The following is a 17160-nucleotide window of genomic DNA, read 5'->3' as shown; positions in this document are numbered from 1 at the left end:
CGGAAGATGAGGTGCTGTTCCTCGAGCTTACGCTGAGCTTCCGTGGAACAATGCATGAGCCCGAGTACAATGAGGTCTGAGTGGGAATGGGGCGGTGAATTAAAATGACAGGCGACCGGAAGCTCGGGGTCACCCTTACGGGCTGAACGGAGGTGTTCAAATTTCAAGCAGTTCATGGCCTTAATTAAACTACTCCCTTAGTGTCAACAAGGTATGTTATTCCATTGTAATAGGAAGTGAAATAAACACATGATAACATAGAATAGTACATTGCTATTACATTAAACTATTTTGTCAACACATAGTCCCAGGATTGAGACATCTTCGTGAAATACACTCAACTTGTTATTCAACATAACTACAGGATGGATGCTTAAATTTTGAACTGCAGATTTCTAATTCATCAATGAAGTTTGGACTATTTTACACAGATTATAGGAGACTTCGATAAAATTCATAGGATCGCCCTGATTTTCCACAAGTTATGGGGCACTACACAACAAACGCAACCTGTGAAAAACATACAACCTTAGTTACAATATTAAAATTGTAACAGTTAAGTCAAGAGCCACCCAACAAAGACTGGATTTACAGATTCTTATGCAATATTGGTAGCAAAAATTGTAACATAACTCAGTCCGCTCCCTGTTGTATTAAGACTTGACACATCGAGTTCTCTCATGCTGAGCACCAAAGATCAAGGCCTTGATCTCTGCCAACTGGTGTGCGACCTTATGCACAACATCTGGTGATATTTATCAATGAATCTGATATGTTGTATTCGCTGCTCACGGTGTGGTCTCCTTTACATTGGGGAGACCAAACGCAGATTGGGTGATCGCTTTGCGGAACACCTCCGTTCAGTCTGCAAGCTTGACCAAGCTTCTGGTTGCTTGTCTTTTTAATTCAACTTCCCACTCCCTCTCTGTCCTTGGCCTCCTACAATGTTCTAATGAAGCTTGAGGAACAGCACCTCATAGAATGGTTACAGCACAGAAGGAGGCCTTTCAGTCGGTTAAGCCCATGCCGGCTCTCTGCAAGAGCACTTCAGCTAGTCCCACTTCCCCGCCCTTTCCCCGTAGCCCTGCAATTTTTTTTCCTTCAGGCACTTATCCAATTCCCTTTTGAAAGCCACGATTGAATCTGCCTCCACCACCCTTTCAGGCAGTGCATTCCAGATCCTAACCACTCGCTGCGTAAAAAAGCTTTTCCTCATGTCGCCTTTGATTCTTCTGCCAATCACCTTAAATCTGTGCATGGTTCTCGACTCTTCTGCCAATGGGAACAATTTCTCTCTATCTACTCTGTCTAGACCCTTCATGATTTTGAACACCTCGATCGGATCTCATCTCAGCGTTCTCTGCTCGAAACATAGAAGATCGGAGCAGGAGTAGGCCATTCGGCCCCTCGAGCCTGCTCCGCCATTCAATGCGATCATGGCTGATCATCCAAATTCAGTACCCTGTCCCTGCCTTCTCCCCATATCCCTTGATCCCTTTAGCCTTAAGAAATATATCCAACTCTTTCTTGAATATATTTAATGAATTGGCCTCAACTGCCTTCTGTGGTAGAGAATTCCACCGGTTCACCACTCTCTGGGTAAAGAAATTCCTCCTCATCTCTGTCCTAAATGGCTTACCCCTTATCCTTAGACTGTGACCCCTGGTTCTGGACTCCCCGGCCATCGGGAACATCCTTCCTGCATCTAGTCCTGTTAGAATTTTATAAGTTTCAATGAGATCCCCTCTCATTCTTCTAAACTCCAGCGAGTATAAGCCCAATCGACCCAATCTCTCCTCATACATCATTCCTGGCATCCCAGGTATCAGTCTGGTAAATCTTCGCTGCAGTCCCTCCATGGCAAGAACATCCTTCCTCAGATAAGGTGACCAAAACTGCACACAATACTCAAGGTGTGGTCTCACCAAGGCTCTGTACAACTACAGCAAGACATCCTTGTTCGAAGGAGGACAACCCCCAGCTTCTCCAGTCTATCCACGTAATGGAAGTCCCTCATCCCTGGAACCATTCTTGTAAGTCTTTTCTGCACCCTCTCTAGGAAGGATGTGAAGGCCTTAAAATGCTGTGCCTAAAATTGGACACAATACTCCAGTTGAGGCTGAACCAGAGTTTTGTAAAGGTTCTTCATAATTTCCTTGCTTTTGTACTCTATGCCTCTATTTATGAAGCCCAGGATCCTGTATGCTTTTAGAACCGCTTTCTCAACCTGCCCTGCCACCTTCAACGATTTGTGCACATATACCCACAGACCTCCCTGTTCCTGCACCCCCTTTAGAATTGTATCCTTTCATTTATATTGCCTCGTCTCATTCTTCCTACCAAAATGTATCACTTTGCAATTTACTGTGTTAAATTTCAACTGCCACGTGTCCGCCCATTCCATCAGCCTGTCTATGTCCTCTTGAAGTCTATCATTATCCTCCTCACTGTTCACTATACTTCCAGGTTTTGTCTCATCTGCAAATTTTGAAATTGTGCCCTGTACACCAAGTCCAAGTCATTAATATATATCAAGAAAAGCAGTGGTCCTAGAACCGACCACTGAGGAACACCACTGTATACCTTCCTCCAGTGTGAAAAACAACCTTTCACCTCTCGGTTTCCTATCACTTGGCCAATTTTGTATCTATGCTGTCACTGTCCCCTTTGATCCAAGGGCTTTCGATTAGGCATTTTACAGCCTTCCGAACTCAACACAGAGTTCAACAATTTAAGATCATAACCACTGCTCCTATTTTTTTGGACAGCAGGTGCTGGTAATGATTCTGCTGTTGTCATTTACACCTCCTCTAGACCCATCTTCTGTTTCTTTACTTGTCCCATTACCACCCCATTTTGCCTTGCACCATCAACCTTTTGTCATTGAATCACTCCTGCTGTCCACACATCACAGACTTTCCCTCATTTTTTCCCCCTAGTTTTTGGATAGTGGAACAATAAACATTAATTAAGCTACAAAAGAGGAAAAAATAAAAAGACTTGCATTTATATAGGAACAGGAGTAGGCCATTAAGCACCTCAAGTCTGTTCTGCCATTCAATTAGATCATGGCTGTTCTGTATCTTAACTCCATCCACCCGCCTTGGTTCCATAACCCTTAATATCCTTGCCTAACAAAAATCTATCAATCTCTGTTTTGAAATTTTCAATTGACCCCCAGTCAACAGCTTTTTGGGTGAGAGAGTTCCAGATTTCCACTACCCTATGTGTGAAGATCTGCTTCTGGACATCAATAGGAGAAACTCCAGTATAATTTGGACAGGTCGAGTGATTGAGCAGATGCATGATAATGTGGGTAAATACGAGGTTATCCACTTGGGTGGCAAAAACAGGAAGGCAGATTATTATCTGAACGGCAATAGATTGGGAGACGGGGAAGTGCAACGAGACCTGGGTGTCCTTGTGCACCAGTCGCTGAAGGTAAGCATGCAGGTGCAACAGGCGGTTAAGAAGGCAAATGGTATGTTGGCCTTCGTAGCAAGAGAGTTCGAGTACAGAAACAAGGATGTCTTGCTGCAGTTGTACAGGGCCTTGGTGAGACCACACCTTGAGTATTGTGTGCAGTTTTGGTAGCCTTATCTGAGGAAGGATGTTCTTGCCATGGAGGGAGTGCAGCGAAGATTCACCAGACTGATACCTGGGATGGCAGGAATGACGTATGAAGAGAGATTGGGTCGATTGGGCTTATACTCACTGGAGTTTAGAAGAATGAGAGGGGATCTCATTGAAACTTATAAAATTCTAACAGGACTAGACAGACTAGATGCAGGAAGGATGTTCCCGATGGCCAGGGAGTCCAGAACCAGGGGTCACAGTCTAAGGATAAGGGGTAAGCCATTTAGGACAGTGATGAGGAGGAATTTCTTCACCCAGAGAGTGGTGAACCTGTGGAATTCTCTACCACAGAAGACAGTTGAGGCCAATTCATTAAATATATTCAAGAATGAGTTGGATATATTTCTTAAGGCTAAAGGGATCAAGGGATATGGGGAGAAAGCAGGGACAGGGTACTGAATTTGGATGATCAGCCATGATCTCTTTGAATGGCAGAGCAGGCTCGAGGGGCCGAATGGCCTACTCCTGCTCCTATCTTCTATGTTTCTCCCCTGAATCGCCCAGCTCTAATGTTAATGTTATGCCCCCTTGTTTAATGCAGACTTTTCTGCGCTGGATTTTGGCGTCCATGCCACTACACAGATCGACTGCATCAGCATCCGCACATGCTGTCACATCATCTAATAATGTTTGCTTGTATCTTGATCTAATAACCATAGCTTACTCCATACCTGTGTTGGCAGGGTAGATCCCGAGAGGATGTTTCCCCTCATGGGGGAATCTAGAACTAGGGGGCATAATTTCAGGATAAGGGGTCACCCATTTACGACGGAGATGAGGAGGAATTTCTTCTCTCAGAGGGTCGTGAATCTTTGGAATTCTCTACCCCAGAGAGCTGTGGAGGCTGAATCATCACTGAATATATTCAAGGCCGAGATAAACAGATTTTTGAACTACAGGGGAGTCAAGTGGTATGGGGAACAGGCAGAAAAGTGGAGTTAAGGCCAAGATCAGATCAACCATGATCTTATTGAATGGCAGAGCAGGCTTGAGGTGCTTAATGGCCTACTCCTGTTCCTATTTCTTATGTTCTTAGTGCTCTATTCGTGGGTACGAAACTTAGCATTTGGCTTTGGACATCGTCGCACAACACTCGAACACAGGAACAGAAAAACGGATGCAGCTGTCCCAATACACTGCACAGCCATCAGAATATTAACCTTAAAAAAGGTATTTTAAGTTGTAAGTGTAAATTTCATTTTAGATCACATCCTGCATTTTACAAGAAAGTTCACAAATGCAAGTTTGGCAAACTTTCACTAAAAGCACACTAAAGTTTTGTTTTGATCACTTTTGTACCAACCATTTACATTCAATTATTATACAATAAATCAACACAACAATCTTCATTTGATCAAAGTAAATATTTACTTTGCTCCTAATTCAAAGGTACATTCACACTACAACTGCAGTTGCAGACGGTTAATAACCTCAATCCAGCATCACCTGACACCTGAACAATGCTGAATGAGACAACCTGAAGGAGGTAACCTCAATCAACTTTGCTTCAGAGCCAGTTAGGACCTCGGCACCTGATTTACACTCCAAGCTTGGTGTAGGTGATACCAGCTTTGCACTTGGCACTCGTGATGTGTGAGGTTTCCAACTAAAATTCTGACCTTCCTCCGTTCAGATCAGGTGGAGTTCAAAACGGAACAAAAACCTTTCCAAACATTTCACTGAAACCCCAGGAACATTTATAAACAATTTGATCAACAACAACTTGCATTTATATAGCGCCGTTAACGTACTAAAACGTCCCAAGACGTTTCACAGGAGCGATGATCAAACAAAATTTGATACCGACGCACAAGCCGATATTAGGGCGGGTGACCAAAAGCTTGTTCAAAGAGGCAGGTTTTAAATGAGAGGTAGAACAAAATAAACGACACTATAAGCCAGCAAACTGGTTGTAATGTCCTACAAATGGGCAACCTCCTGAAGGATTACTGGAGCAATAATATTTTTGAGATATGTATTCTTTTCAATTAAGATCCCGGTTTGGTTGGGTTTTTTAAAAACTTTTCCGCCCTGCATTTTAACAACGTCCCTTTCGGCTGATGCTCAAGCGGAAGGAGCAGGCCGCAGAGGAGCTGCTGCGGGATCTGGAATATTCTGCGGGCAGGCGGTGACATTTACCTCAGGTTCATGGGTCTCAGCCTCACCGCCACTTTCACCGAGGCCATGATTCATCACTATCCAGCTACGGCGGTGGCTGCTCCAAAGGGTTTGTTTACTACTGTCGGCTCCTGGCGTGATGGAAAGAGACCCCGCCCCCACCGGAGCTGCCCACGGGCATTTAAAAAGTTTCTCACAGCCCTCGCTGCTGCTGCCACCAGCACCTCCGTGGCGCCATGACCCACTGTCGGGCAATGCGCAAACTCACATCGAAGTCAGCTGACAACGCCTACCGTGCCCCCGAGGCTCAAAACACCGCGTCACGTCCCTTCCCCACCCTTTTCTCTATAGGGTGGCTCCAGGCCTGATTGACGGGGGAATTGCCCAATCAGCTCCATCAACCCGAATCCCCCCCACCCCGAAACAGCGCTACTGCAACGTGAAAAATAATAACATCACAGCGTTCGGAGGCGTTCGCCGTTACCGTGGCAACGCGCCTGCTCGTGTTCCCATTCGCCAGTTAAGAACAATTGGCTGTCAATTTAACATATACGGCCCCCTTTTTAATAGGAATTCATGGACCCAAATTTATAAAGAAAGACTTACATTTATATGGCGCCTTTCACGACCACCAGACCTCTCAAAGCGCTTTACAGCCAAGGAAGTACTTTTGGAGTGTAGTAATGTCGGAAACGCAGCAGCCAATTTGTGCATAGCAAGCTCCCACAAACAGCAATGTGATAATAACCAGATAATCTGTTTTTTTTGTTATGTTGATTGAGGGATACATTTTGGCACTGGCGATAACCCCCCTACTCTTCTTCGAAATAGTGCCATGGGATTTTTTACATCCACCTGAGAGAGCAGACGGGGCTTCGGTTTAACGTCTCGTCCAAAAGATGGCACCTCCGACAGTGCAGCACTGCCTCAGCGCTGCACTGTCAGCCTAGCTTTATGTGCTCAAGTCCCTGGAGTGGGACTTGAACCCACAATTCTGACTAGAGGCAAGTGTGCTACCAACAGAGCCACAGCTGACACTGAAAAACTTATTAATTGAAATCTAAATGATTCTGCCCTGTGGAAGATGCCCCTCACTCACCAATGGCAGAAGGCCTCAAACGTACGACGAACACCGCATGTTCCCTCTCCATTGCATTGTGGCCTCCCGACCTCACTGTTGGCCCGTGCCGCACCTTCCCTGGGCCCTGACCCTGCTGCTGGTCCACACTGCACCACTCCTGGGCCTTGACCTCACCGCTGGGCTCGTCCTCGTTCCTGGGGCCCGGCCTCGGACATGAATGATGTTGTCTCTCACAGGATCAAATTAGCACTGATATTCTCGCGATCCCTGGCCCCGAGCTCCACTTGTGATCCACTAGTCACTAGATCATTAGTCTAGTGGAGAAGCGTAGTCTTGGCGGAAGAGAGGTCTGGGAATTTGGGATCTATGTTTAAGTGAAGAGCCAGTGCTCACTGAGAACAAAGAACAGGCATGGTCGGGGGATGGGCAGTGGGCTCAGGTAACTTTAACCTTGCAGCTTGAACTTGCAGCTAGGGATAAAATGCACCCACTATTAGAGCCAGGGGAACTTAAACAGCAGAAGAGAGGAGACTGGGGGGAAAAAGAGCAAAGGATGGCAACGGATGGCCAAGGATGGCAAAGGAGCTCCCTAGGGAGCTGCCAGCACAGGAGCCATCTTGAAAAAAACCTTTTATGGCCAACAGTGAGGTCGGGAGGACCACAATGCATCCTATGAAACTCAGGCAGAGAGGACCTGCGCGAAGGAGGGAGGAGGACAGTAGCAGTATGTTTGTGTGTGTGTGCTAGGCCATTGTAGCAGAGCCTGGTCTCCAATCGTCTTGGATCCCCTTGCCATTGGACCAAGACCTTGCTCTGTCAAGCCCATGTGGTAGCTGGTGTGCAACAGCCACACCACGTTAAAAAAATTCACACACAGGCATCTTCCACCCTTTAAATTGAAGTTCAGGACCTGGAACATCAAGACCCTCATGGACAACCCCAACAGTGACAGACCGGAACGCCGTACTGCTATCGTTGCCCGGGAGCTAAGACGTTTCGACATTGACATCGCCGCCCTAAGTGAGACCCGCCGGGCAGGGGAAGGCCAGCTCAAGGAGCAAGGCGGTGGTTACACCTTCTTCTGGAAAGGCAAACCTGAAGAAGAACGCCGCCTCCATGAGGTAGGCTTCGCCATAAAAAATGAACTAGTTGGGCATCTCAGAGACTCTCCTAGCGGTATAAACCAGCGCCTCATGACTCTTCAGCTCACCCTATCCCGGAACCAGTGCGCCACGGTCATCAGTGCGTACGCCCCAACATTGGAAGCCACAGACGAGACCAAAGAGGAATTCTACTCTAGCCTCGAACAATCCCTGTCCCGAGTCCCAAAGGATCCTCCTTGGAGACTTTAACGCCAGAGTTGGAAAGGACACTGTCCTCTGGGGAGATGTGATCGGTAGAGAGGGGGTAGGGAAAGCCAACTCCAACGGTACCCTCCTCCTGTCGAAGTGCTTAGAACATGGCCTTGTCATAACCAACACCTTGTTCCGTCAGAGAGACAAGTACAAGGCTTCATGGCAGCACCTTCGCTCCAAGCACTGGCACCTGCTGGACTACGTCATCGTCCGAGCGAGGGACCGCAAGGACGTCCACATCACCCGCGCCATGACAGGAGCTGATGACTGCTGTACAGACCAGCGCCTAATCCGCTCTGTCATCTCCATCAATGTAGCCCCAAAACAGCGGCGGCAACAGAAACAATGCCGCAGGAAAATTAACGCTGGAGCACTCAAAGACCCGGCTAAGAAAGCCCTATTCAGCCTGCGCCTCACAAACAACCTGACGACTCCCAGTGATGCAGAGACACAGAGTGCCCACAGCGTCTGGTCTGCACTCAAGGCCTCCATAATCAGCACCTGTGAAGAGATGCTCAGTCACTCGACCAGGAAACACCAAGACTGGTTCGACGAGAATGACCAGGAGATCCAGGAGCTAATAAGCCGCAAGCACAAGGCATTCCTGATCTGGAAACAGCAACATAACTCGAGAGCAAGAAAGCAGCTCTACAGAAGCCTGAAGACCGAGGTCCAACAAAAAACTCGCGACCTAAGGAACAGATGGTGGGTGGAGAAAGCGCAGGAGATCCAGCAGCTAGCCGACAACCATGACGTGCGTGGATTCTTTAGCGCAGTCAAGACCGCCTACGGCCCAAGCACCCAAGACCCTACCCCCCAAGAACGGAGAGGTACTCATCAAGGACAGAGAGGCAGTCAGTGCCCGCTGGAAGGAGCAGTTCGAAGATCTCCTTAACAACGACTCTGTCTTCGACACAAGTGCCCTCAACTCCATCCCACAGCACGCTACCCGCCATCTTCTCAGCACAACCCCAGCCCGGTATGAGGTTGAAAAGGCCATCCGACAATGGAAGAACAACAAGGCCTCAGGAGCAGATGGAATCCCTGCCGAGGCACTAAAGCATGGCGGAGATGCATTACTGGAGCGGATTCATGAACTCATTTCTCTTATCTGGAAGGAGGAGAGCATGCCAGGGGATCTCAGAGATGCTGCAATTGTGACCATCTTCAAGAAAGGTGACAAGTCCGATTGCGGTAATTACAGAGGAGTTTCCCTGCTGTCTGCCACAGGGAAAGTCATCACAAGAATCCTCCTCAATCGCCTTCTCCCAGTGGCTGAAGAGCTCCTCAGAGTCGCAATGCGGATTCCCCCACTAAGGGGCACAATGGACATGGTCTTCACCACATGTCAATTCCAAGAGAAATGCAGTGAACAGCATTCCTTCTTTGCTCTCACAAAGGCCTTCGACACTGTCAACCATGAGGGATTATAGAGTGTCCTCCTCAAATTCGGCTGCCCTCAAAAGTTTGTCACTATCCTCCGCCTGCTTCACGACAACATGCAAGCCGTGATCCTGACTAGCGGTTCCACCACAGACCCAATTCACGTATGAATCGGGGTCAAGCAAGGCTGTGTCATCGCACCATCGCTCTTCTCGATCTTCCTTGCTGCAATGCTCCATCTCACCCTCACTAAGCTCCCCGCTGGAGTGGAGCTAATTTACAGAACAAACGGGAAACTGTTCAACCTTCGTCGCCTCCAGTCCAGATCCAAGGTCATCCCATCCTCTGTCGTCGAATTACAGTATGCAGACGCTGCTTGCGTCTGCGCTCACTCGGAGGTCGAACTCCAAACCATCGTCAACACCTTCACCAAAGCGTATGAGAGCATGGGCCTTACGCTAAACATCTGTAAGACAAAGGTCCTCTACCAACCTGCCCCTGCCACACAGTACTGCCCCCTGATTATCAAAATCCACGACAAGGCCTTGGACAACGTGGACCACTTTCCATACCTCGGGAGCCTACTGTCAACAAGGGCAGACGTTGACGACGAAGTCCAACACCACCTTCAGTGTGCCAGTGCAGCCTTCGGTCGCCTGAGGAAGAGAGTGTTTGAAGACCAGGACCTCAAACCCAGCACTAAGCTCATGGTCTACAGAGCAGCAGTGATACCCACCCTGCTGTATGCCTCAGAGACATGGACCATGTACAGCAGGCACCTCAAAGCACTGGCGAGGTACCACCAACGCTGCCTCCGCAAGATCCTGCAAATCCATTGGCAGGATAGGCGCACCAACATCAGTGTTCTTGCTCAGGCCAACATCCCCAGCATCGAAGCTTTGACCACACTCAATCAGCTCTGATGGACGGGTCACATTGTCCGCATGCCCGATACAAGACTCCCAAAATAAGCGCTCTACTCGGAACTCCAACACGGCAAGAGGGCCCCAGGTGGGCAGAGGAAATGCTTCAACGACACCCTCAAAGCCTCCTTGAAAAAGTGTAACATCCCCACCGACACCTGGGAATCCCTGGCCCAAGACCGCACAAAGTGGAAGGCGTCGAACACCTCGAGTCTCTTCGCCGGAAGCAAGCGGAAGCCAAGTGCAGGCAGCGCAAGGAGCACACGTCAACAATAACACCCCACCCACCCGCCCCTTCAACCACCGTCTGCCCCACCTGTGACAGAGACTGTAGGTCCTGCATTGGACTCATCAGTCACCTGAGAACTAATTTTTAATGTGGAAGCAAGTCATCCTCGGTACCGAGGGGCTGCCTAAGAAAGAAAGCTCCCTCTCCAGGGATAGCCGCGGAAGAGAGGCAGGCAGTCGAGCAGAACAGTTCCCTCGAACGCTCGCTGCCTAGACCTGTTGATGGCCACATTGGCCAGACCCAGGAGCAGTCCCACGAGGAGGTCCTCTGACCTGCCCCCCATCCCTGCCACACCCACCCCTCCACACCGGGTGGCCAAAGATCAGGACCCACGTGGGACTGAAGTGCGGCCAGAAGTTGAAGAGCAGCCCCGTCAATGGTAGAGGAGCTGCAGCCTCTCACACTCCACGTAGACATGGAACGGAGTCTCATCCAAGCTGCAGAGGTTACAGGCAGCCTGGGAGTTAGTGATTCTGCTTTAAACCCATTGCACATGATCGATCCGTTCAACACTCTGCACACTCGATCCCCAATGAAACAGGGGAGAACTCCTGCATAGAGAGACCTCTACCAGGCGGCAAGTTGGAATGCCAGGGCATGACCGGACAGTGAGATGGAACGCCAGAGCTTGAATGGACAGTGAGGTGGAATGCCAGGACGTGACCAGACAGTGATATGGAATGCCAGGGCGTGACCAAACAGTGAGATGGAAAGCCAGGGCATGACCGGATGGTGAGATGGAATGCCAGGGCGTGACCGGACGGTGAGATGGAACGCCAGGGCATGACTGGACGGTGAGATGGAATGCCAGGGCATGACCGGACGGTGAGATGGAATGCCAGGGCTTGAACGGACGGTGAGATGGAATGCCAGGGCGTGATCGGACAGTGAGATGGAACGCCAGGGCGTGACCAGACGGTGAGATGGAACGCCAGGGCTTGAACGGACGGTGAGATGGAACGCCAGGGCGTGACCGAACGGTGAGATGGAATGCCAGGGCTTGAACAGACGGTGAGATGGAACGCCAGGGCGTGACCAATCAGTGAGATGGAATGCCAGGGCGTGACTGGACGGTGAGATGGAATGCCAGGGCATGACCAGACGGTGAGATGGAATGCCAGGGTGTGACCGGACGGTGAGATGGAATGCCAGGGTGTGACCGGACGGTGAGATGGAATGCCAGGGCGTGACCGGACAGTGAGATGGAATGCCAGGGCTTGAACGGACGGTGAGATGGAACGCCAGGGCGTGACCGGACAGTGAGATGGAATGCCAGGCTGTGACTGGACGGTGAGATGGAATGCCAGGGCGTGACTGGACGGTGAGATGGAACGCCAGGGCGTGACCGGACGGTGACATGGAACGCCAGGGCTTGAACGGATGGTGAGATGGAATGCCAGGGCGTGACCGGACAGTGAGATGGAATGCCAGGGCGTGACTGGACGGTGAGATGGAATGCCAGGGCATGACCAGACGGTGAGATGGAATGCCAGGGTGTGACCGGACGGTGAGATGGAATGCCAGGGTGTGAAGGATGGTGAGATGGAATGCCAGGGCGTGACCGGACGGTGAGATGGAATGCCAGGGCGTGACCGGACGGTGAGATGGAATGCCAGGGCGTGACCGGACGGTGAGATGGAATGCCAGGGCGTGACCGGACGGTGAGATGGAATGCCAGGGCGTGACCGGACGGTGAGATGGAATGCCAGGGTGTGACCGGATGGTGAGATGGAATGCCAGGGCGTGACCGGACGGTGAGATGGAATGCCAGGGCGTGACCGGACGGTGAGATGGAATGCCTGGGTGTGAAGGACGGTGAGATGGAATGCCAGGGTGTGACCGGACGGTGAGATGGAACGCCAGGGCTTGAACGGACGGTGAGATGGAACGCCAGGGCGTGACCGAACGGTGAGATGGAATGCCAGGGCTTGAACAGACGGTGAGATGGAACGCCAGGGCGTGACCAATCAGTGAGATGGAATGCCAGGGCGTGACTGGACGGTGAGATGGAATGCCAGGGCATGACCAGACGGTGAGATGGAATGCCAGGGTGTGACCGGACGGTGAGATGGAATGCCAGGGTGTGACCGGACGGTGAGATGGAATGCCAGGGCGTGACCGGACAGTGAGATGGAATGCCAGGGCTTGAACGGACGGTGAGATGGAACGCCAGGGCGTGACCGGACAGTGAGATGGAATGCCAGGCTGTGACTGGACGGTGAGATGGAATGCCAGGGCGTGACTGGACGGTGAGATGGAACGCCAGGGCGTGACCGGACGGTGAGATGGAACGCCAGGGCTTGAACGGATGGTGAGATGGAATGCCAGGGCGTGACCGGACAGTGAGATGGAATGCCAGGCTGTGACTGGACGGTGAGATGGAATGCCAGGACGTGACCGGACGGTGAGATGGAATGCCAGGACGTGACCGGATGGTGAGATGGAATGCCAGGGCGTGACCGGACGGTGAGATGGAATGCCAGGGTGTGACCGGACGGTGAGATGGAATGCCAGGGCGTGACCGGACGGTGAGATGGAATGCCAGGGCGTGACCGGACGGTGAGATGGAATGCCAGGGCGTGACCGGACGGTGAGATGGAATGCCAGGGCGTGACCGGACGGTGAGATGGAATGCCAGGGTGTGACCGGATGGTGAGATGGAATGCCAGGGCGTGACCGGACGGTGAGATGGAATGCCAGGGCGTGACCGGACGGTGAGATGGAATGCCTGGGTGTGAAGGACGGTGAGATGGAATGCCAGGGTGTGACCGGACGGTGAGATGGAATGCCAGGGCGTGACCGGACGGTGAGATGGAATGCCAGGGTGTGAAGGGCGGTGAGATGGAATGCCAGGGTGTGACCGGACGGTGAGATGGAATGCCAGGGCGTGACCGGACGGTGAGATGGAATGCCAGGGTGTGACCGGACGGTGAGATGGAATGCCAGGGTGTGAAGGATGGTGAGATGGAATGCCAGGGTGTGAAGGACGGTGAGATGGAATGCCAGGGTGTGACCGGACAGTGAGATGGAATGCCAGGGTGTGAAGGGCGGTGAGATGGAATGCCAGGGTGTGACCGGACGGTGAGATGGAATGCCAGGGCGTGACCGGACGGTGAGATGGAATGCCAGGGTGTGAAGGATGGTGAGATGGCATGCCAGGGCGTGACCGGACGGTGAGATGGAATGCCAGGGTGTGACCGGACAGTGAGATGGAATGCCAGGGTGTGAAGGACGGTGAGATGGAACGCCAGGGTGTGAAGGACGGTGAGATGGAACGCCAGGGTGTGACTGGACGGTGAGATGGAATGCCAGGGCGTGACCGGACGGTGAGATGGAATGCCAGGGCGTGACCGGACGGTGAGATGGAATGCCAGGGCGTGACCGGACGGTGAGATGGAATGCCAGGGTGTGACCGGACAGTGAGATGGAATGCCAGGGCGTGTCTGGACGGTGAGATGAGAGTGATGGAGTGAAGTGTGTGCAGGAGCAGCCCATACAGGAAAACCCTCCGTGCAGAGCGGAATAACACAGGGGATTTCCAAGAGACGACTCAAGTTGTGAGGCGGAGATGCCCGAGGGAGGATTCGGGGCCTCGCACTGATGAAAAACTCCATCCAAACAGGGGTCAGCCCAGACAGAATCGCTCCACACACTCAAGCCTCCGTTGGCTAGAACAGAAGAATGGTTCAGAGCAGCAACCATTTGTGTTTTATTAGAGAAACAAAAAGGAAAAGAAAGATTGGATTAAGGGAGAGAAAAAAAGAGACAAAAAGGAAAAGAAAGGGTTTTTTTATTTGACTTTTTAAAAATCTCCAACTACAATGGAATGAGACTCCACACTTTTAATTGTTCACTTTCTGGTCCGGAGCGGTTGAATGACAGTCATTAACAATTATCACATCATTAAAAGGGTACTTTACGCTATTAATTACCAGACTTAACTTTTTGTGGCGTATTTAATGGCCAATTACTGTGCAAATGCAGCAACTTCATGAAACTCATGAGAAGGTTAAGGCGAGATGCCGTTTTCACAAAGCTAATGGATCAAATCGTCCAATTTACGTTATGGAAATGAGGCGCAGGCACTAAAATCCCTCTAGGCATTGGGTGGTGCCGACATGCAAGCTTATGTATAAAATTTTGCCCCCTAGGAATCTCCAGAATTGCCCCTGTGGCTCTTCTCAGCATCGCACTGATGGTTTGAATAAATCCTGTGTGCCTTTTTTCAACGAAAACTGGAGCACTGGACAGTTTTAACAATATTGGGCTGGATTTTAATTCAGGGGCGGGCTGGGGTCGTGTAATCCACATTTCGTGTTATCCACCGGAATCTAAATCGATGTGGGAGATTGATGCGATTTTAACTTAATTGGCCAATTGAGTTCCAACGTGTGGGAACCCATGGCCAATGAGTTTTTCCAGTCTGAAAGTCACCTCTGATGATGTCATCATTGCTGCTGCATTTAAGGTCTGCAACAAGCCTTGCTTCTTCTGCAGACTGCCAACCTTTTGGCCTTTCATGCTACAGGGACCTGGAGGAAGAATGACCAGCGAGAGACCTAGGGCTGCTCCGAGGTTTGATGACATTGCCCTGCAGGCTTTAGTTGAGGGAGCAAGAGCTCATAAAGAGGTGCTCTTCCCCTCTTCAGGGAGGAAGAAGCCTCCCCAGCAGACCAAGGCAGTGTGGGTCCAGGTGGCAGAGGAGGTAAACTCATTATCAGTAACCCACAGAACCTGGATTCAATGCAGGAAGAGGTTTCATGACCTTCTGTGCACTGGAAAAGTGAGTATGAATTTCCCATCACCCTCAATCTGATCCCCATTGCCTCTCCTCACCAGCACTCAGCTTTAGCAATCTCTTCCTCCACATCCCACTTGACACTGACATCCACGCACCCTTACCCATTCCCTCTCTCTCTATGGTCACATTTACCTAACTATTCGACTATGCAGCCCTCACACTCCCTATCACTGTGATGCTATGAAGACAACTGACAACACACAGGGAGGGCCCTTGGTCTTGCCACCTCACTCCATCTTTGTCTCCTTCTAAGTAGCTATGCTATGGAATCTCTACACTCACTCCATTCTCACTCAACATCCACTTGTCTCCCTCATTGCAGGACAAGAGAGCTCACAATAAGCGAGAAAGAGCGAGGATAGGAGGAGGGTCACCCTCAGTAGCCCACCTCACCCCCTGGGAGGAGGCGGTCCTGGAGATCGTAGGAGTGGAGGAAGATGCGCACGTGGGGGACGGACAGAGGGGCGCATCACAGCAAGCTGGTGACAGAATAGTTTTCCATCTCTGTCATTGACATTGCATGAGTCACTGATAATGATTCTGAAGCTCTAACAGATGGGCTAATGATCATCTGCAATATGCAATGTGCATGTAACCTTGGCATCACATCTCTGACTCTTTCCTTTACTCCCCCACAGGACCATCGCAAGCACCCGTCCCCACTAGCTAGGAGGAACAGCATGAGCCTCAAGACTCCTCAGAGGAAGCTGTACCCTCTGAGGGTGCAGCGTCAGCAGAATTCAGCACACCCAGCACCAGCGCAGACACTCACACCTCGGTGGGACCTTCGGGACATAGAGTAGTGTTGTCACCTGGTGTACCACAGTTCACAAGTGAGCATCAGCAGGTTGTGGAGACAGGGAAAGCAGTGGAGAGCCCTAGTTGGAGGGCGCAGGACTCTGCCAGCTCGGCTCAGCTGCATGTGGACCCTCTGCCTCTGGGTCCATCCATAAGATCAGCAGTGCTGGAACTCCAGGAACAGATGCAGGAGTTTCTGGCAGGTTTTGTCTCCAGGGTCACTGCGAGTGTGGAGCGAATGGAAGAGTCCATAGCGAACATGAGCAGAGCCTTTGTGGAGTCATTGGCGCATAAATGCATCACCATGGAAAGGATGGCAACCTCCATGAAGGTGATAAGTCACCAGAGTGCAGAAAACATGGTGAGTGTTCAGAATAGAATGACATCTCTGGAGGAGCGATGGTCATCTATTGAACAGAGAAACCAGACCTTCATGGAAGTCCTTCTGTGTAGGACTGCCAGTGCAGATACGGGTCCCCATGGCCCCCCTGATGTGCAGCAAGGTGCTTTCAAGCCACTTGCAAGCACTGAGGGGGACCTGACCCATGAGAGGGAAGTTGGTGGCAGACATCAAGGAAGTGGAGGCTCCTCTCCAAGCGCTCACACTTCCATGCCACTGCAGAGCCCTCGGTCAGAGCCCCACCAGAGTCCACACCCAACTGAGGTCGGCATCGCAACCCCTGCACAGCCGCAGGAGCAGCAGACTGTTGCCGAGCCCTCATAGGTTCGCAACCCCAGAGGACGCCCGCCAAAGGTGTCGAGACAGGAGCAGCAGG

General features: G+C 50.9%; 1 protein-coding gene across 5 annotated transcripts in view; it reads right to left on the bottom strand.

Moving 5' to 3' along the window:
- Window positions 1-6079, bottom strand: part of kif16ba (kinesin family member 16Ba) — a 290426-nt gene extending 284347 nt beyond the window's left edge. For 4 of the 5 annotated variants that reach the window (XM_085981641.1, XM_085981643.1, XM_085981644.1 and 1 more), the window contains exon 1: window positions 5776-6078. In XM_085981641.1, coding sequence (XP_085837767.1) covers window positions 5776-5822 — 47 coding nt within the window. In that variant the 5' untranslated portion in view covers window positions 5823-6078. Of the gene's footprint in view, window positions 1-5775 lie in introns of all 5 variants that reach the window. The other variant, XM_085981640.1, reaches the window with a different exon arrangement.
- Window positions 6080-17160: the final 11081 nt, after the last annotated feature.

The sequence above is a fragment of the Somniosus microcephalus genome, chromosome 3, assembly GCF_052327205.1.
Source record: "Somniosus microcephalus isolate GS21.2 chromosome 3, FLI_Smic_1.0, whole genome shotgun sequence".
NCBI lineage: Eukaryota > Metazoa > Chordata > Chondrichthyes > Squaliformes > Somniosidae > Somniosus > Somniosus microcephalus.
Note: the sequence above shows the minus strand (reverse complement) of the source record. Positions and strands in the feature narration are given on the sequence as shown.